The sequence below is a fragment of the Macrotis lagotis genome, chromosome 2 (assembly GCF_037893015.1).
Source record: "Macrotis lagotis isolate mMagLag1 chromosome 2, bilby.v1.9.chrom.fasta, whole genome shotgun sequence".
NCBI lineage: Eukaryota > Metazoa > Chordata > Mammalia > Peramelemorphia > Peramelidae > Macrotis > Macrotis lagotis.
Genome location: NC_133659.1, coordinates 164,608,600 through 164,635,993, shown reverse-complemented (window position 1 = coordinate 164,635,993; position 27,394 = coordinate 164,608,600). Strand labels below are relative to the sequence as shown.

Genomic DNA, 27,394 nt, shown 5'->3' with positions numbered 1-27,394 from the left:
TTGCTGCAGAATTCAGGAAGGATGAAGACCAAGAAAGAACCATCAGATTTGGCAACTAGGAAAACCTTGGTAATTTTGGATTGATCAGTTGGTACTCAGCCCAGTGCCTGGTACTTGTTGATTTTACTTAAGGAGTCAAAGAAGAGAAAGTGTAAATAATTTTGTTTTATCCCTCTCCTTTGCCACACACACATGCACAAACACACAAGTTTGACTCAGAAAGGGCAAAGAGATACAGGAGATAGACTGTGGGAATAATAAGCTCTAGTTGGTGTTTTTAAGGCTAGGGCAAACTTGAATGTGTTTGTAGACAGCAGGAAAGTAATCATGGCAGAGGGAGAAACTGAAGACCAAATGGAGAGAGGGGATGATGGAAGGGCAATCTGCTGGAGAAAAAAAATGAATCTAAGAAGAAGAATTGGCCATATTAAGTTTGTGGTTTTGTTTTATTTAATTTTGAAGTGAGGGAGAAGATACTACCTTAGCATCAGAGACTAGAGTAAAAGAGAGGAAGGTATTACTCATTGTGAAATAAAGAAAAGGGCAGTCGAAGGAATTCATAGGAAATAATCCCTTTTTCAGAGGAGAATGAGGTGAAATTCTTCACTGAAAGCATGAGAGAAGGGTTGGTGTGCAAGATTTGAGAGAAGTTTGGAACGATTCTGTGAGGAGTGAGAAAGAGAATCATTTAGGGAGGGGTAAAAGAACCTACTGCCAGTTGAAATTGGACAACACACACTTATATGGGATCCATTCAAAATGGTTGCATGTTTTCCTCTTGCTATGTTAAGAAACATGTAACCAGGAGAAGAGGCTGATGGTAAGAGTAATTCCATCATCTGTATTTGGCCAGATATGAGTAGCAACTGGACAAGAAACTAAATGATTCAAGAATAGAAAATAGTAGTGTTAGACAAAATAATTAGAGGTTTGATATTGAGAAGGGAGGAAAATAAAGAAAGAGCAGGAAAATAATCAAGGAGAGAACTAAGAGTTAGGTACAGGGAAAAATAGGGAAAAAATAACAGAAATTGGGTTCTTGAACACAGTAGTGAAACACATGTTCATTATAGCAAGGTCAACCAAATCCTGAGATGGAGTGGAGGAATAGATTATGAGAGTTAAGCAGACTGAAGAATTGGAGGGGTTAGAGTGTTGGAAAGACCATTAACATATACATTGGGGGCAGCTAGGTGGTGCAGTGGATAAAGCACTGGCTCTGGAGTCAGGTGTACCTGGGTTCAAATCCGATCTCAGACACTTAATAATTACCTAGCTGTGTGGCCTTGGGCAAGCCACTTAACCCCATTTGCCTTGCAAAAACCTAAAAAAAAAAAACCTAAAAAAAAACATATACATTGGTCTACGCATATATGGGCATGAAAGGAAGACTATAAGGCAGGTGCTCAATTTGTTAAGAATGACTTGGGGAGGGGCGGCTAGGTGGAGCAGTGGATAAAGCACAGGCCCTGGGTTCAAATCTGGTCTCAGACACTTATTACCTAGCTATGTGGCCTTGGGCAAGCCACTTAACCCCATTTGCCTTGCAAAAAACCTAAAAAAAAAAAATCAGAGGTAGGGATCCTGATCTCAGATAAAATAAAAGAAAAATTGATCTAATTGAAAGGGATAAGGAAGGAAACTATATCTTCTTAAAAGGCACCATTGTTAATGAAGCTACATCATTATTAAACATGTATGCACCTAGTGTAGAGGATCTAAATTCCTAGAGGAAAAGCTGAGTGAATTATAAGGAGTCATGGACAGCAAAACTTTATTAATGGGGGACTTCAACCTCCCTCTCTCAGAACTAGATAAACCTAACCACAAAATAAACAAGAAGGAAGTTAAAAAAGTGAATGAAATTTTAGAAAATTTAGATATGACAGACAACTGGAGAAAATAGTTGGGATAGAAAAGGCTATACCTTTTTCTCAGCAGTATATGGCACCTATACCAAAACTGGCCATGTACTAGGGCACAAAAACCTTACAATCAAATGCAGGAAGGCAGAAATAATAATTACACATTTCTCAGAGTATGATGCAATAAAAATTCCATATAATAACAGGTCACGGAAAGATAAAACAAAAATTGGAAACTAAATAATTTTAAATAATGAGTGGATCAAATAGTAAATTATAGAAATAATCAACAATCATATCCAAGAAAATGATAACAATGAGACATCATGCCAAAATTTATGGGATGCAGCTAAGGCAGTTTTGTTTTCTTTTTTTTCTTTTTTTAGTTTTTGCAAGACAATGGGGTTAAGTGACTTGCCCAAGGCCACACAGCTAGGTAATTATTAAGTGTCTGAGGCTGGATTTAAACTCAGGTACTCCTGACTCCAGGGCCAGTGCTCTCTATCTACTGCGCCACCTAGCCACCCCTAAGGCAGTTTTGAAGGGAAAATTTATACCTCTAAATCCTTATATGAATAAAAGATAAAGAGAAGATCAATGAATTGGGAATGCAACCAAAAAAGGTAGAAAAAGAACAAATTGAAGATTCCCAATTAAGTACCAAATTAGAATTTCTGAAAATCAAGGGAGAGATTAATAAATTGAAAACAGGAAAACTATTGATCTCATAAATAAAACTAAGAGTTGGTTCTATGAAAAAAGCAATAAAATAAAAAAACCTTTGGTTAATCTGATTAAAAAAAAAGAAAGAAGATAACCAAATTACCAGTATCAAAAACAAAAAGGGTGAAGGAAATTAAAGAGATAATTCAGAGCTACTTTGCCGAACTGTATGCAAATAATTTTGATAACCTGAGTAAAACAGAAGAATATTTACAAAAATAAAAACTGCCTAGATTAACAGAAGAGGAAATAAAGTACTTAAATAATCCCATTTCAGAAAAAAGAAATTGAAGAAACCATCACAAAATTCCCTAAGAAAAAGTCTCCAGGTCCAGATGGATTCACAAGTGAATTCTACCAAACATTTAAGGAACAATTAATTCCTATTCCACATAAACTATTTTTTAAAAAAAATAGGAGAAGAAAGAGTTCTGCCAAATTCCTTTTATGATACCAATATGGTGCTGATATCTAAACCAGGAAGAACCAAAGCAGACAAAGAAAATTACAGACCAATCTTCCTAATGACTATTGATGCAAAAGTCTTAAACAAAATTTTAGCAAAGATATTACAGCAAGTTGTTACTAGGATAATATACCATGATCAGATAGGATTTATACCAGGTGGGCAGGGATGGTTCAGTATTAGGAAAACACTTAACATAATTGAATATATCAATAGAAAAACCAAGAGAAATCATATGATTATCTCAATAAATGCTGAAAAAAAATCTTGGATAAAAGTCATTCCTATTAAAAACACTAGAAAATGTAGGAATAAATGGAGTTTTCCTTAAAATAATAAATAGTATCTATACTAATAAGTAGTATCTATCAACAAAATATTATATGTAATGGGGATAAACAGAGCATTTCCAGTAAGATCGGGGTGAAAAAAGGATGCTGATTATCACCATTGCTATTCAATATAGTATTAGAAATGTTAGCTTTTGCAATAGGAGAAGAAAAATAAATTGAAGGAATCAGAATTGGTAATGAGGAAACAAAGCTTTCACTCTTTGCAGATGATATGATGGCATACTTAGAGAACTTGAGAAAATCATCTGAAAACCTACTTGAAACAATGAACAAATTCAGCAAAGTAGCAGGACATAAAATAAACCCACATAAATCACCAGCATTTCTATATGTGAAAAACAATGCCTAAGAGCAAGAGATAGAAAGAGAAATTTCATTCCAAGTAACTGTAGACAACATTAAATACTAGGTAATCTACCTCCCGAGGCATACCCAGAAACTGTATGAATGCAATTACACCCAGATAAAATCAGATCTAAACAATTGGGAAAATGTCAGTTGCTCATAGTTAGTTAGCTAATATAATTAAAATGACAATTCTATCCAAATTAAATTTCTTTTTCAGTACCATACAAAACTACCAAATAATTATTTTTATTGAGGTATAAAAAAATAGTAACAAAATTCATCTGAGGCAAAAAAAGATCAAGAATATCAAGGGGAATGGATGAAAAAAAATGTAAAGGAAGGAAGTTTAGCTCTGCCAGATCTAAACTATAATATAAAGCGGCAGTCATCAAAACTGCCTGGTGGTGTTTAAGACATAGACTAAAGGAGCAGTGGATTAGGATAGGTTCAAAAGAAACAGTGGTAGATGACTACAGTAATCTACTGTTTGACAAACCTAAAGACATCAGCTTCTGGGACAAGAATTCACTGTTTGACAAAATGTCTTAGGAAAACTGGAAAATAGTATGGCGAAAACTTGGCATAGACCCACATCTCACACCCTATACCAAAATAAGGTCAAAATGGGTACAGGATTTAGACATAAAGCATGACACATAGATAAATCAATAGATCAATCAGATCTATGGAAAAAGAGCCACATTTATGACCAAGCAAGAAATAGAGTACAGTATAAACTGAAACATGAATGATTTTGACTATGTTAAAGTAAAAAGGGTTTGCACTAATAAAATCAATGCTGCCAAAAGTAGAAGGAAAGCAGCTGGAAAACAAACTTCACAACTAGGAGTTTCTAAAAATATATAGAGAATTGCATCAAATATTTAAGGTTACAAGTCATTCCTCAATTGACAAATGATTAAAGGATAGGAATAGATAGTTTCCAAATGAAGAAGTCATATATATATATACATTATATGAAAAAATGATCCAAATCATTACTGATTAGAGAAATGAAAATTAAAACAACTTTGAGGTATCACCTCACACCTTTCAGATTGACTAAGATGACAAAAAGGGAAAATGATCAATGTTGGAAAGGTTGTGGGAGGATCAAGATATTAATGTATTACTGGAGGAATTGTGAATTGATTTAACCATTCTAGAGAGCAATAAGGAACTATGCACAAAGAGCAAAAAAAAGATCGTATTATTTAATCCAGCAATTCCAATTCTAGGCCTATATCCAGAAGAAATTATAAAAAATGGAAAAAGTCATAGATGTTCCAAAATATTCATCACAACTCTTTTTGTAGTGGGAAAGAATTGGAAATTGAGGGGATGTCCATAAATTGGGGAATGGCTAAACAAGTTATGGTACATGAATACTATGGAATATTGTTGTTCTATAAGAAACTATAAATGGTCAGACTCTAGAAAAGCATGGAATGTGTTACTGGATCTGATGCTGAGGGAAGAGAGAACTAGGAGGACAATGTACACATCAACAACAACATTATGAGATAAACCACCTTGATGGAAGCAGCTCCTCTCAGCAGTTCAGAGAGATAGGACAATAGTATTAGATTGGTAATGGACAATGTTATCCCCATCCAGAGGGAAACCCCCCCCTTCCAAAAAAATAAACCCCTTCAGAATCTGATGTACTTTATAAAAATTAACACTTATGTACCTCTTTCCCTTAATCCTAATTCCTCATACAAAAATGACTAACCTGTAAACATGTTTATCAAAAATATGTATGTACAGGGGGCAACTAGGTGGCACAGTGGATAGAGCACCAGCCTTGGAGTCAGGAGTACCTGGGTTCAAATCCAACCTCAAACACTTAATAATTACCTAGCTGTGTGGCCTTGGGCAAGCCACTTAACCCCATTGCCTTGCAAAATCTAAAAAAAAAAAAATGTATGTACAATGTTAACCTCCCTGTTCCTGCTGAGGAGAGGGAGTTGGAAAGAAATTTTGTAACTTAAAAACATACATATACATATGGATGAATGTTGAAAAAACTTTTATAACATGTATTTGGAAAAATATCAATTAAGAAAAGAATGACTTGGGGGAAAGGAGTGGAGCATTAGATGTTAACTGACACTAGAATGTGCATTGAGAGATGCTTGGATTTTTCAAAACTTGGAGTGTTCTCTTTGAACAGGATCTGGGATCCATATACTCATGATGGCAAGGTCAGTCTTATGGTTATCACTGAACCTGAGTGGAGGAATAGATCATAGGAGTTAAGTAGACTTAAGGAATTAAGAAGGGTTAGGGTACTTGAAATGCTAGTCTATTGTAGGACAAGAGAGGAAGACTTTTAATTTTTTATTTTTCCAATTATATATAATTTTTAACATTTGTTTGTGTTAAGTTTTTCTTTCCCACCCTCCTCTCCCCCTGTCCTAAGAAAGCAAGCAATCTGATATAGGTTATATATGTACAATCCTGTTACACATAATTCCATGTTAGTCACACTGTGAAAGAATCAGAACAAAAAAGAGGAAAAACCATAAAAAGGAAAAAGCAAAAAACAAATTTAAAAAAGGTAAAAATAGTATGCTTTGATCTTCATTCAGATTCCATAGTTCTCTGGATGTGGATGGCATTTTCCACAAAAGATCTTTTAGGATTGTCTTTGATCTTTATACTGCTGAAAAGAGTGGAGTCTATTATAGTAGATCACTACAATGTTGCTGTTAAGGTGTACAATGTTCTCCTGGTTCTGTTCACTTCACCCAGCATCAGTTCATGTCTTTCCAGCTTTTTCTGAAAGCTGATGATACTCCAAGTAATTATATTTGTATACATTTGTCCAGTCATTCCCCAATTGATGGACATCCGATTTTCAATTCTTTGCCACCATGAAAAGAGCTGCTATACTTTTGTGCTTCCAGTATTTTCCCCCTTTTTAAAGATTTCTTTGGGATATAGACCTTGTAGGGTTATTGCTGACTCAAAGGATGATGATGATGGTTTTGCCTGTCCTTCATTCTTGAATTTAGAGGGAGATGCCATGACAAACACATGAATTAGGATTTGAGAAAGTGATGTATTACTTCTCTAGCCTCACTGTCTCCTCCAGTCACCTGAGTCCAGTGGTCAGAATGAATTAGGACCACTGGAGATGACTCTGGATTCAAGGCAATCAGGGTTAAGTGACTTGTTCACACAGCTAGTGTGTGTCAGGTGTCTGAGGGCAGATTTGAACTACTGCCCTCCTGCCAGTGCTCTATACACTGTACCACCTAGTTGCCCCTAGACTCAATGAGCATTGTTCTAAATTGCTAGAAGAGAAAGATTTTGAGCCAGAAACTGAACTCTTAAAGATGGTCTTTCTGGTCAATTTGGAATTATGCTCAAAGGTAATAAAAATGTGCATACACTTTGATCCTGCAATACCACTAATGGGTCTGTATCCTGAAGAGATGATGAAAAAGGGTAAAACTCCCACATGAACAAAAATATTCATAGCAGCTCTGTTTGTGGCAAAGAATTGGAAATTGAGGGGATGTCCATCAACTGGGAAATGACTGAACAAATTATGGTTATGCATATGATGAAACACTATTGTTCTATAAGAAATCATGATGGGGCGGCTCTGTGACAGTGGATAGAACACCAGAGTACCTGAGTTCACATCTGGCCTCAGACACTTAATAATTACCTAGCTGTGTGACCTTGGGCAAGCCACTTAACCCCATTGTCTAGTAAAAAAAAAAAATGAAATCATGAGGGATAGGATTTCAGAAAAGCCTGGAAAACCTGCATGAAATGATGCTGAGATGAACAGAAGAAGAACATTATAGACAGTATCAACAACATGGGGTGTGGATTAACCATGTTGGATTTGCTCAGGGACAATTTTAGGGGATTTGTGATGGAGAACACCATCTGTATTCAAGAGAAGGAACTGCGGAGTTTAAATGAGGACTAAAGTTTATCTTCAATTTTGGGGGGGGTTTGGTTTTTAGTTTTTTTAGTTTTTGCAAGGCAATGGGGTTAAATGGCTTGCTCAAGGCCACACAGCTAGGTAATTATTAAGTGTATGAGGCTGAATTTGAACTCAGATCCTCCTGAGTCCAGGGCTGGTGCTCTATCCACTGGGACACCTAGATGTCCCCTTATCTGCAATTTTTAAAAGTGATCATCTATTATGTAATTTTGCTATCTCTAATGTTTTCTTTCCTCCAGTTAGATCTGATTCTCAATTTCTACTTATTATGGAGACTATATCAGATTGCCTTCTGTTGGGGGAAAGGGCTAGGGAAGGGAGGGAGGGTGAAAAATTGTAAAACTCAAAACCTTGCCAAAAAAAAGATTGGTAGAAACTACCATTGTATGCAATTGGAAAACAAAAAAAGTATTTATATAATAAAAAAGAATGCCTTGGAAAAAGAGAGGAGCAGTTGATAACAGTAGATAATAGACACTAGAATGTAAATTAGATAATCCATTTGGATTTTGTGAAACTCAGGAGCAGAATAGAAATGGGATCCAGCTGCGGCAAATAACTTGCCCAAGATCACCTAAAGTTGTTGAGTAGCAGAGCCAGGATTCGAACTAAAGATTTCAAGAAATTCAAGGTCCTTAATATTTTCAACCCGCAAAAAAAATCAATTTTTTTTTCTCCTCCCACTCTTCTCCTGGAGCGGATAACAAACGTGTACAGTCAAGAAAAGCAGCACGCTCCACCAGGATTCTCCTTGGGAGTCGTGACTAGCCGTGAGGCTGGGCGGCGCTCCTCCTGCGGTCCAAGCCGTGGTCTTCCCCAGGCTGGCACCCTGGCAGCTGCCCTCCTGGCCCCGGCCCCGGGGCCGCACAGGCCCCTCTGAGCTTTGTCAGACTGTCCTCCGGAGTCCACTCGCCGCGAGGACGCTTCCCGGCAGGGGCCCGGGCCGGCGGCGGTGCCAGTGTGTGTGCGGCGAGCCGCCCGGGGCGCCCCGGGCTCCTGGGGTCACTCCTGCTCGGCCCGCCCGGGCTCCGCGTCCCCCTCCGGGCCCCCTCCGGCTCCCCTTTCCGAAGGGCTCCAGGCCAGGCCCGAGGAGGGAAGGGGGGGGGCAGCGGCGGGGAGGGGGCGGGGCGCGGGCAGAGAGGAGTTTTCGCCCCCGCCCCCCGCCCCAGAGCGGGGACATCGCGAGACTCGGCGCGGCCGGCCACGGGATCGGGGTTTGGCGGGGAGGGGAGGAGGGGAGCGCGGGCTAGCAAAACCGGAGCGAGCCGGTCCGAATGGGACCGCGTCAAGTTGCGCCGCCCCGCCCCGCCCCGCCCCGCCCCGCCCCGCGGAGCCGCTCACCCCGGGGGGAGGCCCCGGCCCCGGCCCCGGCCCCCGACGCTTCCGAGCCGCAGCCATTCAGCCCGGTTGCTGGGACACGCGTCGCCATGGCTACGGCTCCGCGCCGCGCAGCCCGACTATTTAAAGGGGAGGCGCGCGCAGGGCCGGGGCGTCGGACGGCCGCCGCCCTCCCCGCTCCGGCCGGCCTCCGCCGGCGCCCCGCGGCCCCCGGACCTGGTGCGGCCGCGGCTCCGCCTCCCCAGCGCCCGGCCGCCGCCGCCGCCGCCGCCGCTGCTCCCGGCCCGGCCCGGCTCCGGGGCAGCGGGGACCCCGGGCCCCGGGCGGGCGGGAGGGACGGGACGCGGTGCAGTGTTGTTCTTTCCCCGCCAATATTGCACTCGTCCCGGCCTCCGGCCCCCTCGGCCCCCCGGCCTCCCCCTCACCCCGAGCCGCCGAACCCAGGAGACTTCGCCCGGACGGCGCCGCCCGCGGTGAGTCCAGCAGCCTCGGTGCCCCGCTGCGCCCCACGACCGGCCCGACCCGACGCCCCACGCTCCCACTTCGCCCGCTTCTCCCCCTCCCTCCCTCCTTCCCGGGGGTCTGATGCCCCCAAACAGCAGTCGCACCGGAATGGGTAGAAAACAACGTGAGATTTATAGCGACATTTTTCCTGTAGGGAGGGGGAGGGAGGAACGGAACCGAGAGACGTCTCCAAATTGTCACTGAGCGGCTGCAGCCCAGCCCACCTGCAGGAGCGGCTGGAAGAGAGCTGGGGCTAAGCCGAGAGCTGGGAAAGACTCGGCCCCCAACTCCCATCCGCAGCCAGAGGCCTGGGCTACATCCTGGTCATGCCCGTCCCTGAAGCAGCTGTCTCCTAAATGGCTCGAAATCCGCAGGCACTGTGTCTGAAGGTGGAAAGTGGGGGGCGTGAGAAGTCAGGGGCGAATGACCTTAACACGGAGAGGCACCCAGCAAATAAGCAGCCAAACCATTCCTCCCAGGCAAAGACGGACAGAAACTCAGAATTACCCCCCCCTTCCAATTTCAGGGCTCTGCTGCTGTTCTCTGCTCCGTTTTAGATCTGGGTAACACTATTAAGCAGTATTCTTGTGTCTGGGCTAAAAGACACTAGGAGCAGGTGAGGAGATCTGAAATCCCCCCCCCCAGTTTTAGGGGACCTCACCGTTGCACCGATACTGGAGATTAGACCAGATGATGTTTTCTTGGGAGAAGCAGAAGACACCCAGGCGACCCCCCCTCATAGATGTGTCAATGATCACCCCAGAATCTGCCACCAGTTGGGGCCCCTCATAGAGTTTCACCCTGGTCAGGGAAGGAAAATCATGAGTTTTGGGGTGTTTTCTAGACACTGAATTGTTACCAAGCCAAAGTTCTCCCTCAGTTCTCTGCCAGTCCCTCATGATCTCATCAGGCTTGAGAGAGGAGTGGAGGAGGGGGGAGAGGAGGAAGGGGGGGAGTTGTTCTCAGTCCTGGGGCCCCAGCTCATTGTCCATTCCCCTTTGCATCTCAAAGCCCCAGCCACATTCCGAGCAGGGATTGAGTTGCCATGGCGATGGGCACAATGGGCTGGGGGGTGAAGTCACCCGCTTCCCAGGCTCCAGTCCACTCCCCCCACATACACCCACACAGTTCCCCTGCTCTGGCCCCCCATGGGCCCAGGCACCTTAAAGGGGAAAGGAACTGGGATGGGGGAGGGAGGGTGGAAAGTACACACATATTTAGCTACTTGGCTATGTGAGTAATATTTGTTGGGGCAAGTCTCATCAGCTTAATGTTCTGACTTCCAGGGTTTCCTAAGGTCAACAGTCTCATCTCTTCTTTTCCCTCCCTACCTCACTGAATCTAGGTACTCTCTGAACTAAGCCCCGGTGGAAGTTGTGGACTTGGTCACCAACGGGAGTTTTCTACTAGGGGTTACGGTTTACTAACTGGTGGTGGGAGCTAAAGAAGGGTAGGTTAGAAAGGCCTTAGCCTTGCAGACAGGAATAAGTAACAACAGTTAAGGGTAAAGAATTAGTAAAGCTGGAGTCTAATTGCTGGTCGTCCTGCTACTAACTAGCTAAATGGGGTTTAAGTATGATAAACTTAGATAACTAAAATCCCTTTCATGTCTAAAACTATAATTCCAGTTTGCCTGGGGCAGGCAGGGCCAACTGGTTGAGGAGTCATGACAAGTTGCCAGCTTGTACCTAGCCTCAAGGAGGGCAAAGAAAAAAGGCTGTATGGTGGATGATTATGTTGGGCTCCCAGAGGAGGGGCTGTATCTCCTTCCCTCACCGGATGTATCCAACTTGAGGTCTGTGAAGCAGCTGCCAGCGGTAGGAAGTCTTGTCCCGCCAGCCCACATTTCGTGGATCGGTCCACAATAATCGAACTTGCTCTGGTGTATGGCCTGTGTGCCACAGGGCGTTTCGAAGGTGCTCACCTGGACCAGACACCGACTTTACTGCCTTAGAGGGAAGAAGGGGTATCATACATTTGAAAAGCAAGTTATGTCAGAAGAATCACTTTGGAAGGAGTAGAATATCGGTCATGGAAAGGAAATGGATTAGGAAGAATTGAGAAAATTGGACTAATTCTCAAACTTTTGGGACTGGAGGTGGGGAGGGGCCATGGCCAAATGCTAGGTCTAGGCTGCTTAACCCCTGAGTCTGAAAGGGCAGGTTGGAGGACCTTGAGCTGCAGGCCAGGTTGGGCCACAGCACGGAAGGGAGTAGCCTGCCAGTAAGTTTGCTCCGTCTGCTTCCACATGACTACATAGAAGCGACCGCTATCTTGATAGCTGAAGAGAAAACCAGCATAGTCGTCATCTGTCACTGTGTTCACGTGAAAGGTGCCCTCGAAGTCTACACCATTGAAGGCCGTATACCCTGAGGGTGGGGAGGTGAAGAGAGGAGATAATTCTTCATTAATGGTCAGTAATACCCCAGTAAACCAGCAAGAATCAATACTTAAGACTGGGACCATCATGGACCTGGGCCTTGAGGTAGGCCACTTGCAGTCCTTCTCAACCCATCTTTTTTTCCTCCTTTTTCTTGCCCATACCTCCCTGGTTTCTTTCTTCCCCACTCCCAGGTTGTGGGAAAACCTACCAACAGCCAGGCCAGGGTCACTGTTCATAGTCTGAACAATCTCCATACCCTGTGGAAGAGAACAAGCCTCTTATTCCTAGTGTTCTGGCTCACAAAGGCTGAGGAACTCAGCAACCCCCATCAGGGATATCTACCTGGTTAAGTACAACCCAATTTGGGTCAATCTGGGCATCCCCCTCAGGATCCAGGACTACAGTCTGATAAGCCCGGAAGTCAGTGAGCGTCACTTCAGCACTCTCGGGACACACATCAAGAGGATCAGCTACTGCATCGTTGTCAAAGTCATCCTCACACACGTCCCCTACACCATTGCCTAAGCAGATAGGATTCAGGGTCATATTGTGCTCTCCTCAAACCTGCCTCTGAATCAGACTCAGGTTGGGTATGAATTCTTCCAACATCCCTCCATTTCCCCCTCTCCCCAGTCTCAAGCATAGAAGAGCTTGTGTTTATCAGCTTTTATGTCTCAAGAAAACTAACTTTTAATAGAATCTATACTGAGTAAAGCCCTCACCATTTGAGTCCTTCTGGTTGGGGTTAGGCACCAGCCTACAGTTGTCAGGACCAGGTGGTACATAATCTGGGATCCCATCATTGTCATCATCTCCATCACACTCATCACCCAGTCCATCATTGTCTGAATCAAGCTGGGAGCTGTTGGGTAACTGGGGGCAGTTGTCCTTGGTATCCTGATGCCCATCACCATCACTAGTCATTAGAGAGATGGCACCTGGTTAAGTCTCCACAGTATTACAATCTTACATGCTTTCCCCTCTGTTGCTTTGGATTTCTCTGAGCCCAGAGCTTCCCTGGTTCATTTTCCATCCCTCCCATGGCAGTTAGAAATGAAACTGAAGCAGAAAAGATGAATAAAACTGCAGAAGGAAAATCTGAAAAACTGTGAAGAAAGAAGAGTCCCCCCAGGAAATCTGTTGGTCAGGATCCTACCTGTCTTCATTCGTGTCACAGACGTCCCCAACCAGATCACTGTCTGCATCTGTCTGAGAGATAGGGGCCTGTTCTTTCTTCTTGCCCTGGCTTAACCCTACCAAGTTTTGGTCCCTGTGATTCTTCCAGGCAGGAGGTTGGTTGACTCTCTTCTGCCCAGCACATCCCTCTCTTCCTCCCTCTCCCTTTCCCATGTTACCTGGGTGGGATTACTCATTTCTGGACAGCTATCACAAGCGTCCCCCACCCCATCCTCATCCCGATCTGTCTGCAGGGGGTTAGGGACCTTTGGGCAATTGTCCAGCCCATTAGGAATTCCTAGAGGAAAGGGTGAAGAGAAATACAAAGTCATCCCATGACTAAGCAATATTGAGCAAACTCCCTCACTCCCTCCCTTGATTTTCTTCATGCTGTCTCCCACCTCAGAAGAATCACATCTGTTTTGACTAAGTGAAGAGCAGGCTAATGTCTACCTTGGTTCTAAAACTTCCCATCTCCTGTATCTATCCTAGATATCCTTCCTCTACTCATCTACGAGTATGCCAATTATTAGTTTCAGATATCCAGCGAACCATAGTCTCTCCAAACTTTACTCATTCCCTCCCTCCCTTTTCTCCACTGCCATCCTGTCAAGCCTAGGCAAAGTGTCACTTCCCATCCCCTTTTTTTCCTGAATCTCCTCCGCACCATCCCCATCCACATCGTTGTCACAAGCGTCCCCTTCCCCGTTGCTGTCTGTGTCCTTCTGGTCATTGTTAGGTACATTGGGACAGTTGTCACAGGCATCACCAAATGAATCTGTGTCTGAGTTCTGCTGGTCTTTGTTGGGAAACAGACGACAGTTATCCTGGGGGGACAGGTGGAAGGTAGAAGAGGAAGGATTGAACCTTTGCTAATTCAGGTAAGTGCACTTGAGTGTAAAAGGCCACCACCCACAATCAGAGTTCTTAAAATTAAGAGCTAGAAGGAACCTGAGAGACCATTATATTCAGATTCTTCATCCCCCAGATGATCAGAGAGGACAGAGAGGAACAGAACAGAAAGAGTAGGGTAGGGAAAAGCCTGGGGGGAGTAGAGACCAAGAGATAAGGAGCCTAGAGGGGAACCTCAACATTCTTGATTCCATCACCATCTGCATCATCATCACACTGATCACCCACTCCATCATTGTCAGCATCCTCCTGCCCAGAATTGGGTGTCAAGAGGCAATTGTCCTGAACAGGAAGGAGAAGAATGATCTTAGAGTTTACTATCTCTATCTGTGCAGTGATTTGTCTAAGAACATAATTCAGACCCCAACCCTAACCTCACCATCCCATGTTGTTCATACCTGCTTACAATGTTTGTTGTTATCCATGCAGGGCAGGGCCTGGTCTGGGTAGCCATCAATGTCAGTGTCTGGGCCACAGACATTCCCATTCCCTGCCCACCCTACATTGCACTAGGATGGGATGCAAGAAAATTAGGGTTTTTAGATAAGATTTCCAGAAACAATAACTTATATTTGAAATTAACAGGAATTGTTAAATTTCTAATGATCCTCATTTTACATAATAGAAAACAGGCTTGCAGAAGTGACTTTCCCAGGATCTCACAGAAGTGGACATTTACCCTGAAGCTCCCTTTTGCCCTCCAGTCTTAATCTATATCCAGTCTTAATATATATATCCTACCCCCCTTTCCCCCTGCTTACCGAACAAGACACAGCACCATTTCGCTCGAATAGACAATGAGCATGGACATGGCAGGGGTTGTGTGCTGGACTTTGACAGGCCCGGGCTGGTAGACAGCCCTGGCTCTGATTACCCAGGAAACCTGAACGGCATGGACCACACTTGAAAGAACCCTAAGAGGAAAGGGTTGGTGGGAACATTAGTCGGTAAGTAACCAAGCATTCCTTAATTCACTAAGATGGGATAAAAGGATCTGCCCTTCTGGTAAGAGCAGAAAGTTAGAATAATGATACTTGGGGGCAATGGAAAATGAGTAATGACATTGTCTATTTAAGAGCACTTTACAAGTATCTCAACCTTAGACAACACAAACGTTAAGTGACTTGATCAGGGTCACACAACTAGTGTGGGTGATTTTCCTGATTCTAGGTCCAATGTTCTATTGGACCACCTAGCTCTGACCTTCATAAGAACCACGTTATAAAGGTATCATATGTGATTATTCCCATTTTGCAAATAGAGAAACTGGAGACTCAGAGATTAAGTGACTACAAATCTGTCACCCTTTCTATTAAATGGTGATGTCTCTCACCAACTCACCACAGTATTTGTGCAGATAGAATTGGGGTCACACCCACCATTGTTGCCATCGTTACATTCATCCACATCATTGCAAACCTAGAGGAACCAAGAGGTTAGATTTAGCAAGATCAACTGATACCCTCTTGTCGTCTATAACAAAAGGATACAACTAAATAACAGTCAAGATGCTTTAGGATAGTTTCCAAAGATGCAAATTAACAAATAAATCATGTCTTAAGTAATTTTAGGAGGTCAATACTGTAAACCCTGGATAAGGTTCCCACCTTAGTGTTGAGTCACATGATCCACCTAACCTGTTTGCTGGCACGAGCATAGTCGATGCCCACACCAGACACTTGGGTCCCTTTGTACCCTTGAGGACAAGCTTCACAGTGAAATCCTGGCATAGTGTTGATACATTTGGAGCCTGGAAAGCAGGGATCTGCATGGACACACTGAAGAAAAAAACAGGAGGTGGCTTGGCTTAGCATCTTTTTTGGGGATACTGGACATAATCCCACCTTAGATGTTACCTAAAGCCCCTAGGACCTCTTTAAGCTCAATACACCACATCCTTTTCTTCTGCCTCATAAATCTAATCTTATTCTCTGTATTATTCCAGTCTTGTCCTTTTTAGCCATTGAACCCCATAATCAGCTCTCTTCAAATTCCTCCAGTCAGGCTTGTTTCATCTTTTTCACACTATTCTTCTCTCCCTGTGTCATTCATTCAGCTATCATCTGTGCTCCAACCCTTTCCTGGTTTTCTTATCCCTCTTAATGTTTCAGTTCTCTTTGTATCTCCTAACTCTTCAATCTTCTTACTATTCCAATATTTCCCATCCCTTTTTTCTCTCCTCTTCCCTTTACCATCCTTAACCTTCTCTCCCTTACCTCATTTATGTCAGTACAGTGGGTGCCATTTCCCTGAAGACCTGGGGGGCAAGGTCCACACCGGTAGCCTGGGTACTCGTAGACCTCCATGCAGTCCACACCACGGAAGCAGGGACTTGGGCTACAGTGGGAACGTTGCTCGTGGAAGCCTGGTGGAAAGGCACCATCAGAAGCCACCAAGAGGGGTACCATGGGATGGGAGGAAATTGAAAGGATTGGAGGATAATAAAGGGGACTAATGAGCAGAGAGCTGTGTGAGATGGAGGGCAGGGGCAGACAGCAGCTGGACCCAGGTCCCTCTCCACACCCTTCCCAGACCCTCCCACTCACCGCACACCTGACACTCCATGATGGTGTTTCTAATCAAGGACATCTCCTTAACCTGAAAAAACCAGAGGGGGGAGGAGCAGTCAACACTGGTACACCCCAACTTCCTAATGCTCAGATTGGTACCAACCTCTAACCTGGTCTCGGATGTCCTCTCGAAGCTCTACCAGGATCTGATTGAAGAGGGTAAGTTGAGTGACTAAGGCCTTGGTCTGTTCACCTGGGAGAAGCAGGTTAGTATTGAAAGTCTCAGAACTGTGAGTACCAGGTATATGGCTTGTTAGTCTCTGAATCACCCAAGAACATAACTCAGAACTTGTCCCTTAGTTCTTGATACATGAAGCCCAAATGGACCCTAGTCACTGATTCCCTCCCCCCCACAGGCACACAATGATCTCTCCTCAGGCATCCCCACTGCCCATATTGTTAGTCTTTGCTCACCTAGGATAGAGTGAAGTACTCCAGTCACTAGAAAAGAGAAGACACAGTAAAAGGTCAGAATTATGGGAGATCACATCTAGAAAAGGGATGGAGGAAGCAATGGAAAATTGATTTGGGAAGAGTTTGGATTATGGCTATGAACTAGGCCTAGGGAGACAGCACCTTGATTGGAGTATTTGCCTAAGTCCCCAAAGTTTCTAAGGGAAGCCTCTATAGGAGGTGGCAGCAGCAGCAGTAGCTAACTAGTTCATGCTTTTTTTTTTTTAATAGACTATTGATTTGCCCCTTATTTTAAAATTCTTTTCTAAACATCCTTTGGTATTATATTGATTGAATAAAAATGTTGTAGAATAAGAACCACAGGGCAAAATTTGCCTTGGGTGCCACACTCCCTAGATTTAGCCCTTTTGAAGTTATAAAGTCAGAAATAAATCATAAGTCAGAAACTTAGGGAAAAGGAAAGCAAGAGGGCTAAATATTAAGGGAGCTGTGGTTAAGGGAATCGTCGATGAAAGTCAAGGATAAAATCACCTGCATTATGAATGGACTCCTCATCCCCTTGGAATGGACATTCACTCAGTGCCCCCACTCGAGCCATTGATCCCCCAAGAATCATTTTCATAGACTCTATGAAGCCCTGGTGGTACAAGAAGAGAGCAAGACTCCAGCCATTAGTCCTCATTTTGTTGCCCTTTCTCCATACCAAAGTCCCTTACTCACCTGCATTCTCAGATAGGCCTTCTGGCCAGTCCGAACCTCTAGCCCATCAACTTCAGCAGGAGGAATAGGGGCTAATGCAGGGAGTCCAGCATGCTGGTCACCCAGCTTGCAATCCACATAGAGTTGTAGAGCAGGACTAGGTCGGGAAGGACCACGAAGGCGCAATAGGGCAGTGTGGGTACGTCCATCTGCCAGACCCATTTGCTGTAGGTTCACTGCATGTACTTTTCCATCCTCCCGCTGGTACCGAACCAACACTGCCCAGAAAGCATAGGGTCAGTATGTGCTACTGTTTTTCCTCCAGTGGTTGTGTTACTTGGTCATCATTTCAAGGTTAGAAATTCCTCCCCCCACCTTGGCTTTCACACAGACCACTCATTTCAAATATCTCCACTACCCATCACCCTAGTATAGGAAAAGGAGTACCCTACCCATGGAGTACCTTTGTTGATCTTGCCCACAATGGAGGCTTCCAGCCAACGAGTGTTATCACGGCGAGAGTAGAGGCCAAAGAGAACGCCACCTTGTTTGGGCGGCAGTCGAAAGGTAGACAGGAGGTAGATGTCCCCAGCTGTCAGTAGGGCTGTCCGGATTTTCTCTGCCATGGCCACCATCTGCCGAGACTCGCCCATAGTCAGCAGGTCAATTACTGCCAGTGTGGAATGCACCAGTGTTAGTCTGGGTCCAAGGGCAGAATATAGGCTCCATCTTAAGGGAGCCTCAGCCTTGCCCTGGGATCCTCTGAGTGCTACTGATGGTGGTTGGTACCCTCTTAAAATACACTGTCCTCTGTTAGGGGTTCTAGTTGCAAATAGGAGGCGAGGCAATTTGGAGATATTCCCCACTAGGTGGCACCAAGGAGCCACTCCCTACACTAGGAAAAATGGGCACCTGGTGCCCACTATGCCAAGTTATATTTTCTCCCCAGAGTTGGCTTCATCCTACATTCTGATCCCCTCCTGTTCTACTCTCTGAATATAGATTTTTCAGGGTGAAGAATAGTTGCTCCATGAATCTCTCTCCACAAACTATCTGGTCAGCCTTCCACTCCCATTGGAGAGATCCAGGACCACAGCTCCTCCAGCTGCCATGTCCTGTGGCTAATCTGTGGTTTCTACTCAAACTGAGGAAAGAATCTCTCTCTGTCGTCCTAACCCCCCCTTCCCACCTCTCCAACATCCATGGGCACGCAGCCCATCCTACCACCAGACCTCCCGGAGAGTGGGGACCTTTATCCTCCCCTTCAAGAGAGCAATCAGGATCACAGGGACATAGTGGTGCAGTAGATGGACACCAGGACTAATCTCTGTACCAGTCCACTTCCAAAATGCTCTCCTAACTCCCGAGAGTATTCAGACTCCAAAATGTCACCCTTAGGCAATTAATTCCCGGTATCCCCTGAGCTTCCTGCTCTGGCATCATACCTGGCCTGAGTCGATGCCCCTCTCCTATCCACCAGCTCAGTCTCTCCCTCTAGTTCTCTCCTCTCCATCCCTCATCCCCGCTTCTTGCCTCCGCCACTCACGCGTTCTCAACTACTTGAGTATGAAGGATAGGGAGACTGGCTGGGAAGGGGTGACGGGGATGTAGGATGTAGGCTTACCCTGAAGGTCCTGACTAGCAGAGGCAAAGGAGCAGAGGAGGAGAAGAGCCAGGGGCCCCCGAAGTTCCTGCGTCTCCATGCCGATGAGCCGGCTCACAACCCCAAGAGCTGGGAGGGGAAAGGCAAGGCGGAGGGAAGAGAGGGAGGGGGGGCGGAGGAAGGGAGCAGGGGGGAGCCAGCGGGGCGAGGGAGGGGGGGCAGGAACAAAGAACTGCCAATCAACCTTGAGGCATCCCCAGCTCGGTAACTCCAGGGGCACTTGGTGGAAGAAAACCAGAGGCCTCTCGACTACAAAGTTCTTGCTTCTTGCTCACCTCTCTCGCCAATGCCTTGGCATTTTCTCCCAGTTTTTTCACTTTTTTTCCCTCACTATATTCCTGGGAAATCCCACCCTTCCCAGTTTTCCTCTCACGTTGGGAAATGTTGATAGGTCTCTTAGACTGCCATGCTTTTTAAGTTGGAGTAGCTAGTTGGGTAATATTAGAGTAACTGTGGGCATTATTCCCCTCCACATGAGAATATGCCATAGCGCTGGAAGTGACTAGCCTGCCCCGGGGATGCTCACAAACTGGAGATTCACCCACCCACGTCAAGATGGGGGAAAGGGAGCAATGAGGATTCTTTTGTTTTCCTCTCTTCTGTTGAAGTCTGGAAGGGTCAGAGGGTGGGTACAGAAAAAGCGGATTGGGGGCTGGGAGGGCGGGGACAGAAACCGAAGGTTTCGAGGACAGGGAACTTCAAGGAAGAGGAAGACATCAGACTGGAGGGAACCTGGGAATCATTTGAGTTTGGGAGGTGAGGGAAATGGGGACAGAGAAACGGGGCGGAGGGTTGGAACCGGGTAGGAGGGGGGGTCGCGCGAGAAGCTTCTGTTTCCAAGGCAACAGTCCACGAGTCCCCCCTCCCCACCTTCTACCTCCTCACCCCGCCCAGCCTCCCGGCCAGGCCACCGCCCCTGTTTTGTTTCCATGGAGACAAGCTGAGCGGGCTGCTCCAAACATAACGCGCCACGGAAAGCATGCAGCTCGGGGGACCTCCCCGCCCCCCGCCTCGGGGGCGGCCTCCCCCGGGGGCCCGGGGCACCCGAGGCCACGGAGGCCCCTCCTTCCGACAGAGAAAGAACTGGGGCTTGGTCCTAAAGAAAGAGAGCGAGCAACAGCCGGGCCCTGCTGCCAAGGGGAGTCCCCCCCCAGCCCCGACCAGGACCTCGGCCTGGAGCCCAGACCCGGCCCCGCAGCGCTCCCCTAGCTTCCAAGGCCGTGCCTTGTCTCCTCCACTCCGCGTCTCCTCCCCGGATCCAGCCCCTTGCTCCCGTGGACACCACAGCAGCTCCCCCTTTGGCCCCTCCCCGGCTCTGTCCCAAGGGATGTCCTTGGATCATCTAGCCCCCCAACGCAGCCTGTCCCCCGCTCTGTCCCGTGGGCTCTCCCTGGATCATCTAGCCCCCCACCACCGAAGCCCCTTTTCCACTCAGTCCCGTGGGTCCTCCCCGGATCGAGCCTCTCCCCCCTACCGTGAACCCCGAAGCCCCACCCCCGCTCTGTCCCGTGGGATGTCCCTGGATCGAGTATTCCCCCACCAAGAACCCCGAAGCCCCTCCCCGGCTCTGATCCGTGGCCTCTCCCTGGATCATCTAGCCCCACACCGTGAACACCGAAGCCCTTCCCCGGCTCTGTCCCGTGGGCTCTCCCTGGATCGAGTATCCCCCCACCAAGAACACCGAAGCCCCTTTTCCACTCAGTCCCGTGGGTCCTCCCCGGATCGAGCCTCTCCCCCCCACCGTGAACCCCGAAGCCCGTCCCCGGCTCTGTCCCGTGGGATGTCCCTGGATCGAGTCCCCCTCCACCGTGAAACCCGAAGCCCGTCCCCGGCTCTGTCCCGTGGGATGTCCCTGGATCGAGTCCCCCTCCACCGTGAAACCCGAAGCCCCTCCCCTGCTCTATCCCGTGGGATGTCCCTGGATCATCTAGCCCCCCACCGTGAACACCAAAGCCCGTCCCCGGCTCTGTCCCGTGGGATGTCCCTGGATCGAGTCCCCCCCCACCGTGAACCCCGAAGCCCGTCCCCGGCTCTGTCCCGTGGGATGTCCCTGGATCGAGTCCCCCCCCACCGTGAACCCCGAAGCCCGTCCCCGGCTCTGTCCCGTGGGATGTCCCTGGATCGAGCCCCCCTCCACCGTGAACCCCGAAGCCCGTCCCCGGCTCTGTCCCGTGGGATGTCCCTGGATCGAGCCCCCCTCCACCGTGAACCCCGAAGCCCCTCCCCGGCTCTGTCCCGTGGGATGTCCCTGGATCGAGCCCCCCTCCACCGTGAACCCCGAAGCCCGTCCCCGGCTCTGTCCCGTGGGATGTCCCTGGATCGAGTCCCCCTCCACCGTGAACCCCGAAGCCCGTCCCCGGCTCTGTCCCGTGGGATGTCCCTGGATCGAGTCCCCCTCCACCGTGAACCCCGAAGCCCCTCCCCGGCTCTGTCCCGTGGGATGTCCCTGGATCGAGCCCCCCTCCACCGTGAACCCCGAAGCCCCTCCCCGGCTCTGTCCCGTGGGATGTCCCTGGATCATCTAGACCCCCACCGTGAACACCAAAGCCCGTCCCCGGCTCTGTCCCGTGGGATGTCCCTGGATCGAGTCCCCCTCCACCGTGAACCCCGAAGCCCCTTCCCGGCTCTGTCCCGTGGGCTCTCCCTGGATCGAGTACCCCACCACCACCGAAGCCCGTCCCCAGCTCTGTCCCGTGGACCCTCCATGGATCGAGTCCCCCCCCACCAAGAACACCGAAGCCCCTTGTCCACTCAGTCCCGTGGGTCCTCCCCGGATCGAGCCTCTCCCCTACACTGTGAACCCCGAAGCCCGTCCCCGGCTCTGTCCCGTGGGCTCTCCCTGGATCGAGTACCCCACCACCACCGAAGCCCGTCCCCGGCTCTGTCCCGTGGACTCTCCATGGATGAAGTTACCCCCAACCATGAACATCGATGCCCCTCCCCGGCTTTGTCCCATGGACCCTCTCTGGATCGAGCTCCTCCCCCCCGAAGCCCCTCCCCCGCTCTGTCCCGTGGACCCTCCCTGGATCGAGCTCCCGCCCACCCGGAGCATCGAAGCCCCTCCCCCGCTCTGTCCCGTGCGCTCTCCCTGGATCGAGTCCCCCCCCACCGTGAACCCCGCAGCCCCTCCCGCAGCCCCTCCCCCGCTCTGTCTCCCGGGCCCTCCCCGGATCGAGCCCCCCGTCACCGTGAACCCCGCAGCCCCTCCCCCGCCCCATCCCGTGGGTCCTCCCGGGATCGAGCCCCCGCCAACCACGAACGCGCCAGCCCCTCCCCCTCCCCGCCCCCCAGCCCCGCCCCGGATCCAGCCCCCCGCCATCCAGCACAACCAAGCCACTGGTCGGGGCGAACTCTCTTACACGCCCCCCAACAAGTTCCTGCCCAGCCTCCCGGAGGCCCCGCCCCCGTCCTCCTCCGGGTCGCGGAGAAGGCTAGTCCCGCCCACACGGAGATCTCGAAGGTGCTTCCGGGACAGAGGGCGGAAAAGATGGCGGCGCCCATGGAGCTGTACTGCTGGGCGGGGGGCTGGGGCTTGCCGTCCGTGGACCTGGAGAGCCTCGTGGTGCTGGTGAGGGCGGGGACCCCGCTAGTCCGAGGAAGCGGGGACGCGCAGGGGTCGGGGAGGTGAGCCTGAGGTTGGGTGCGAGAGACCCGGCCTGGGTGCCGTGGGGAAACTGAGGCAGGAGGTAAGCGTGCCGACGCCGGGGTGGGCATCCCCGGCCCCCGCCGCGCCGCCCTGCCCGGCCGAAGGGCCGCTGGAGGCGGAGCAATGCCCCGTGTCTGCCGCCGTGCCCACCGCATGACCTTGGCAATGGACTCCCCTTCCAGGGCCTCAGTTTCCGTATCTGCAAAAGGTTTGAACTCGATCCCAGGGCCGGGTTGGTCCCCCGGCTGCCGAGCCATCCCCGAGAACCCTCACCCCGTAGCCCGGTGGAGCCTGGATTTGGAGTCGCGAGACCCGGGTTCAAATCTTGGCCCTTCCATTTACTAGCCTCGTGACCTTGGACTTTTCCTCCGGGCCTGCCAGAGAGCCACGTGCTCCGAGTCCGGCATTGGAAGCCTTGGCCGCTGCACTCACTCACTCAGGAGTGGCGGTGGGCAGCCGGCCCTGCACCCCCAGGAGCCAGTCTCCTCACCCAGAGTGGGGTGCGTTGGCCTTCTGGCAGCCCGCCCGCCTCTCACACACGCCAGCCGTGTGGGACACCCCGGTGGAGGCTCACCACTGCGTGGATAGAAGGGATTTCCACCAGAGAAACTTGCTGTACCTGTGAAGTCATAGGTCCATTGGGGACCTCCAGACGGGGTGTGAAATTGTTTGTAAATCTCATACTCCAGAGTCCACGCGTGCTTTAACCTTGGGCCCAACTCACATATTATCATCCTTCACTCAAAAAAGCATTTTCATATGTTGGATCTACAGGACACAGACCCTGGCCTGAGTCTCAGACCATTGTTTTTCTTTGCCCATTATGGCAGTGCCTTCCTTTTTCCCCTCCTGACAGGCACATCCTAAGCTGCCCCACCTGATGGGCAATGCTTCACTGCTCCTCCCTTCCTTTCCTGCAGACCTATGGCAGATTCACTGGGGCCCCTCTCAAGGTACACAAGATCACCAACCCCTGGAGGAGCCCCTCAGGTACCCACTTATACCAAATGGTTGGTGGGGAGGGTTGGGAGGTACTTGAGAAGAGATGAAGGGAATTGGGATATATTTGTAAAGAGCTTTTAGGAAGGACTTCATTTCTCCTCCCCATCTCTCACCCCCCATCCCCTGCAAGCCTTCACTTTATTTTGCACATAAGTTTTTAGCAAATATTTGCATACAACAGATACCTCCATCTTTTTCTTTCTACACCAGGAACCTTGCCTGCTCTCCGGACAAGTGATAGTGAGGTCATCTCCCAGCCAAACAAGATCATCACTCATCTGAGGAAACAGGTTGGGTATAGGCATTCTGAGCCAGAGGGATAGGGTGGTGGGTTGGACATAACATTTGTCATCCATTTTTAGTTTTGCTTTTTCTAAGGGTTAAGGGAATAATAAAGGGTTTGTGGACTAAGGAGGAAAGCAAATGAAAATGATCTAGATAAGAAGGAATTGCATTATAAGATCTTGGGGAACCAAAGATAAGACATGGGTTGGGAAGCAGGAGGTTTGGGAAAGTGGTAACACCAGGATGGATAGGAGAGGTTGACACATAGACTAGACAAAGCTTGGGGGAAGAGTATGAAGAGAAAGGGGTTCTTGGCCATGGTGTCAGGTGGCTAAATAGTCAAAACAAGGTAGTCAGGGAAGTCTTAAGTCACTTGGTGTCTGCTGTTAAGATGATTGTGCAGATTGGTTACAAGAATTTTATTTTTTTTCAATGGGGAAGAAGGGAGGTTAAAGAGAAAAAATATATATAGCTTGATAGTTGAAAAAGATAATTTAAACAAAAAAGATTATGATTTAAAGGATAAAAGGACAGGCAGCACTCCTTCTATTCTGGCACATTAGGGTCCCCTGGGTTCCTGAGGACATATGGAGACAAACCTGTCTCTGGGTATTGCTCTGGCTTCTTTGTGGTATTTATGAGTGTGAAGAGAGGCAGGCTGCTGTCAGAGAGGAGCCTCCAGTAGGCCCAGTGCCAGCTTTCCGTGGAAAGTCTGGGAGCCACTCCGAGTTTGTGGCTGGGCCTCCCTCCCCCCAACAGGCACAAGGCCCTGTCGGCTGGCAGGTTTTAAGGAGTGGGCATTCTGCCAACACCAATAGGCCACTGGCTGGGTCCAGACGTGGGGGCCATAGGGAAGGGGAAATGTCTTCACTCCAAACCCAGAGCCATCCTAGGATTTACCATTTAGAAGTGGAAGTTCTTTGGGAAAGTCTCAGCCTAGGTACTCCACTAATATCTACTTCATGATTTCTTCCTCCACAGAAATACAACGCAGACTATGATCTTTCAGCCCGGCAGGGGGCAGACACCTTGGCCTTCGTGTCACTGCTTGAGGAGAAATTGCTGCCTGTGTTGGTGAGAGTGCTTGCACTATTGAAGTGTTGGACCATTGGTCTGACCTCTCAAGCCCTGTTTTTTCCCCACTACCTGACAGATTTACAGGACTAGATAGGCCAGAGAGATGCAGATATCCTTGGAGGTAGTGCCACCTAGATGCCTGGACAATTGTCCCCTCCCTCCCTTCCTGTCCCCTTCTAGATCCACACTTTTTGGGTTGATGCCAAGAACTATGTGGAGGTGACTCGAAAGTGGTATGCCGAAGCTATGCCCTTCCCCCTCAACCTGTTCTTACCAGGCCGAATGCAGAAAAAACATCTAGAGCGGCTCCAGCTCTTATGTGGGGAACAGAGACCCGAGGTGGAAGAAGAAGTAGAGAAGGAGGTGCCTTTGGGGAAGGGGTTATAGGGAGGTGAGGGTGGGCCAGGGGTTGGCTGGGTTGAAGATGCTTTGAGTGGAGATGTGTGGTTACAGTGCTAAAGGGGTGAGGCTACCTGTGCCTTGGTTCCTAAGGCTGTCTCATTCTCTGTGCCATTCTTCCCCCCCCCGCCGCCCCCCAGCTATATCGAGAGGCCCGGGAATGCCTGACCCTGCTTTCTCAACGCCTGGGCTCCCAGAAGTTTTTCTTTGGAGACTCGTGAGTCTGAGCCTACGGAGGCATTTGGGGAAGGGACAGAGGTGGGCAAGGACTTGTGCAAAGGAGGTTTGGGAGGATCAGGGAGAAGTGGGCTCATTTGGAGACTGGTCATAGACGAATAACAGAAGGGTGCTTATATGGGCAAAAGGAGGAGGAACTTTGGGCCAGGATGGGGCCAGAGGTGGATAAGCAGGGAAAAGTATAAGACACCCCCTCCCAGGGGAGCGGGGTTGTTTGAAGTAAGTGTAAACTCTAATGACACTATGGCTGTATGGAGGACCAGGGAATCCATTCTGGTGGGGAGAGGCTGTATAACTAGCCAGGACCATAGAGTGGTGATTTAACAGGGCTGCAGTCCTCCTCAATGTGCCCTTTATCCAGTATTGGGACAGAGTCTCATTCAGGGATCAACACCCCTACCCCCACTGGTGCCGGACTTTGTGTGCATTTTTGTCTCCCTTTTTTTAAGTCTTGTTTTCACTCTGGATTTTGTCTTTATTCTCTCTGCATCTCCATTTCACAAAATCTTTTCTAGCCCCAATGTCTGTATTTCTCTGATATTCTTCTCACTTCTGCCCCAGTCCTGCTTCCCTGGATGCCTTTGTCTTCAGCTATGTGGCCCTGCTGCTTCAAGCTAAGTTGCCAAATGGGAAACTACAGGCCCATGTTCGAGGGCTGGGCAACTTGTGTGCTTACTGCACCCACATCCTCAGTCTCTACTTCCCTTGGGATGGAGGTAAGATGGGAGGGCATTGGTGAAGGGTTGGATGGGTAAAACCTTTGCTTTCTGCCCCCCATTGTTGGTTTAACCTTCTTGCCCTCCTCTTCCTTTCCTTCAGCTGAAGCACCACCCCCTCGTCCAGCACCGTCAGCTTCAGAGACTGATGAAGAACCGTACCGGCGTAGGAGTCAGATTCTGTCGGTGTTGGCTGGCTTGGCAGCCATGCTAGGCTATGCCCTGCTGAGTGGCATTGTCTCTATACAGCGGGCAGCTCCTACTAGACCATCAGGCTCTCGGGCCTTGGGTATTGCTGAGGAAGAGGAAGAAGAATGACATCTTGATGTTCTCTGAACTGACTTTTTTCTGTGCATTCCAAATGGTCCCTGGGCACTTCCAGAGTTTATTCCCCTGGAATAAATTTGCTCCCAGTGGCCTGGTGTCAGAGAGTCTCTCCCTTTAGTGCCCATCTGCATGGTCCTTCTTAGCACCAAAGATTCTTCCTCCAGATATGCCTCATGTCACACCCCCCCTTGCTCTGCACTGGTCTCACCTCCATCTTTCTCTACCATCCTCTCCCCTGAATCTGCTGTTTGTACAGACAGTGAGCTCATTCTGGGAATGGGGCCAGTTTCCATAACCAGAGTACAGAGCACACACTCATTC

At 48.5% G+C, this 27,394-nt stretch overlaps 2 protein-coding genes and 1 long non-coding RNA gene across 5 annotated transcripts; 2 read left to right on the top strand and 1 right to left on the bottom strand.

The window, feature by feature from the left end:
- The first annotated feature begins 9,551 nt into the window (after positions 1 to 9,551).
- On the top strand, positions 9,552 to 19,464 carry LOC141513476 (uncharacterized). Its single transcript, XR_012475808.1, has 3 exons — positions 9,552 to 13,242; positions 13,866 to 14,007; positions 14,664 to 19,464. It is a non-coding gene; the product is annotated as an uncharacterized LOC141513476 (long non-coding RNA).
- Positions 9,681 to 20,244, bottom strand: THBS3 (thrombospondin 3). The gene is made up of 23 exons (XM_074223317.1): positions 19,346 to 20,244; positions 18,185 to 18,391; positions 17,743 to 17,999; positions 17,554 to 17,659; positions 17,023 to 17,049; positions 16,719 to 16,801; positions 16,585 to 16,636; positions 16,255 to 16,403; positions 15,676 to 15,816; positions 15,380 to 15,457; positions 14,800 to 14,952; positions 14,437 to 14,547; positions 14,213 to 14,320; positions 13,794 to 13,953; positions 13,306 to 13,424; positions 13,107 to 13,159; positions 12,673 to 12,866; positions 12,293 to 12,471; positions 12,159 to 12,207; positions 11,740 to 11,936; positions 11,344 to 11,516; positions 10,229 to 10,368; positions 9,681 to 9,950 (listed from the first exon to the last, which is right to left on the bottom strand). The coding sequence occupies exons 1-23, from the start codon at positions 19,422 to 19,424 to the stop codon at positions 9,892 to 9,894; spliced, it is 2,874 nt and encodes a 957-aa protein (XP_074079418.1). The 5' UTR covers positions 19,425 to 20,244; the 3' UTR covers positions 9,681 to 9,891.
- Positions 20,222 to 27,162, top strand: MTX1 (metaxin 1). Of its 3 annotated transcripts, none has more exons than XM_074223316.1 (8): positions 20,242 to 22,844; positions 23,951 to 24,020; positions 24,243 to 24,322; positions 25,299 to 25,391; positions 25,575 to 25,757; positions 25,934 to 26,010; positions 26,592 to 26,746; positions 26,850 to 27,162. In XM_074223316.1, the coding sequence occupies exons 1-8, from the start codon at positions 20,364 to 20,366 to the stop codon at positions 27,062 to 27,064; spliced, it is 3,354 nt and encodes a 1,117-aa protein (XP_074079417.1). In that variant the 5' UTR covers positions 20,242 to 20,363; the 3' UTR covers positions 27,065 to 27,162. The 3 variants fall into 3 exon arrangements, 2 of the variants coding, with proteins under 2 accessions (XP_074079417.1, XP_074079416.1); XM_074223315.1 differs by having other exon boundaries at positions 20,243 to 22,952; XR_012475807.1 differs by lacking the exons at positions 26,592 to 26,746; positions 26,850 to 27,162 and having other exon boundaries at positions 20,222 to 22,952; positions 25,672 to 25,757.
- Positions 27,163 to 27,394: the final 232 nt, after the last annotated feature.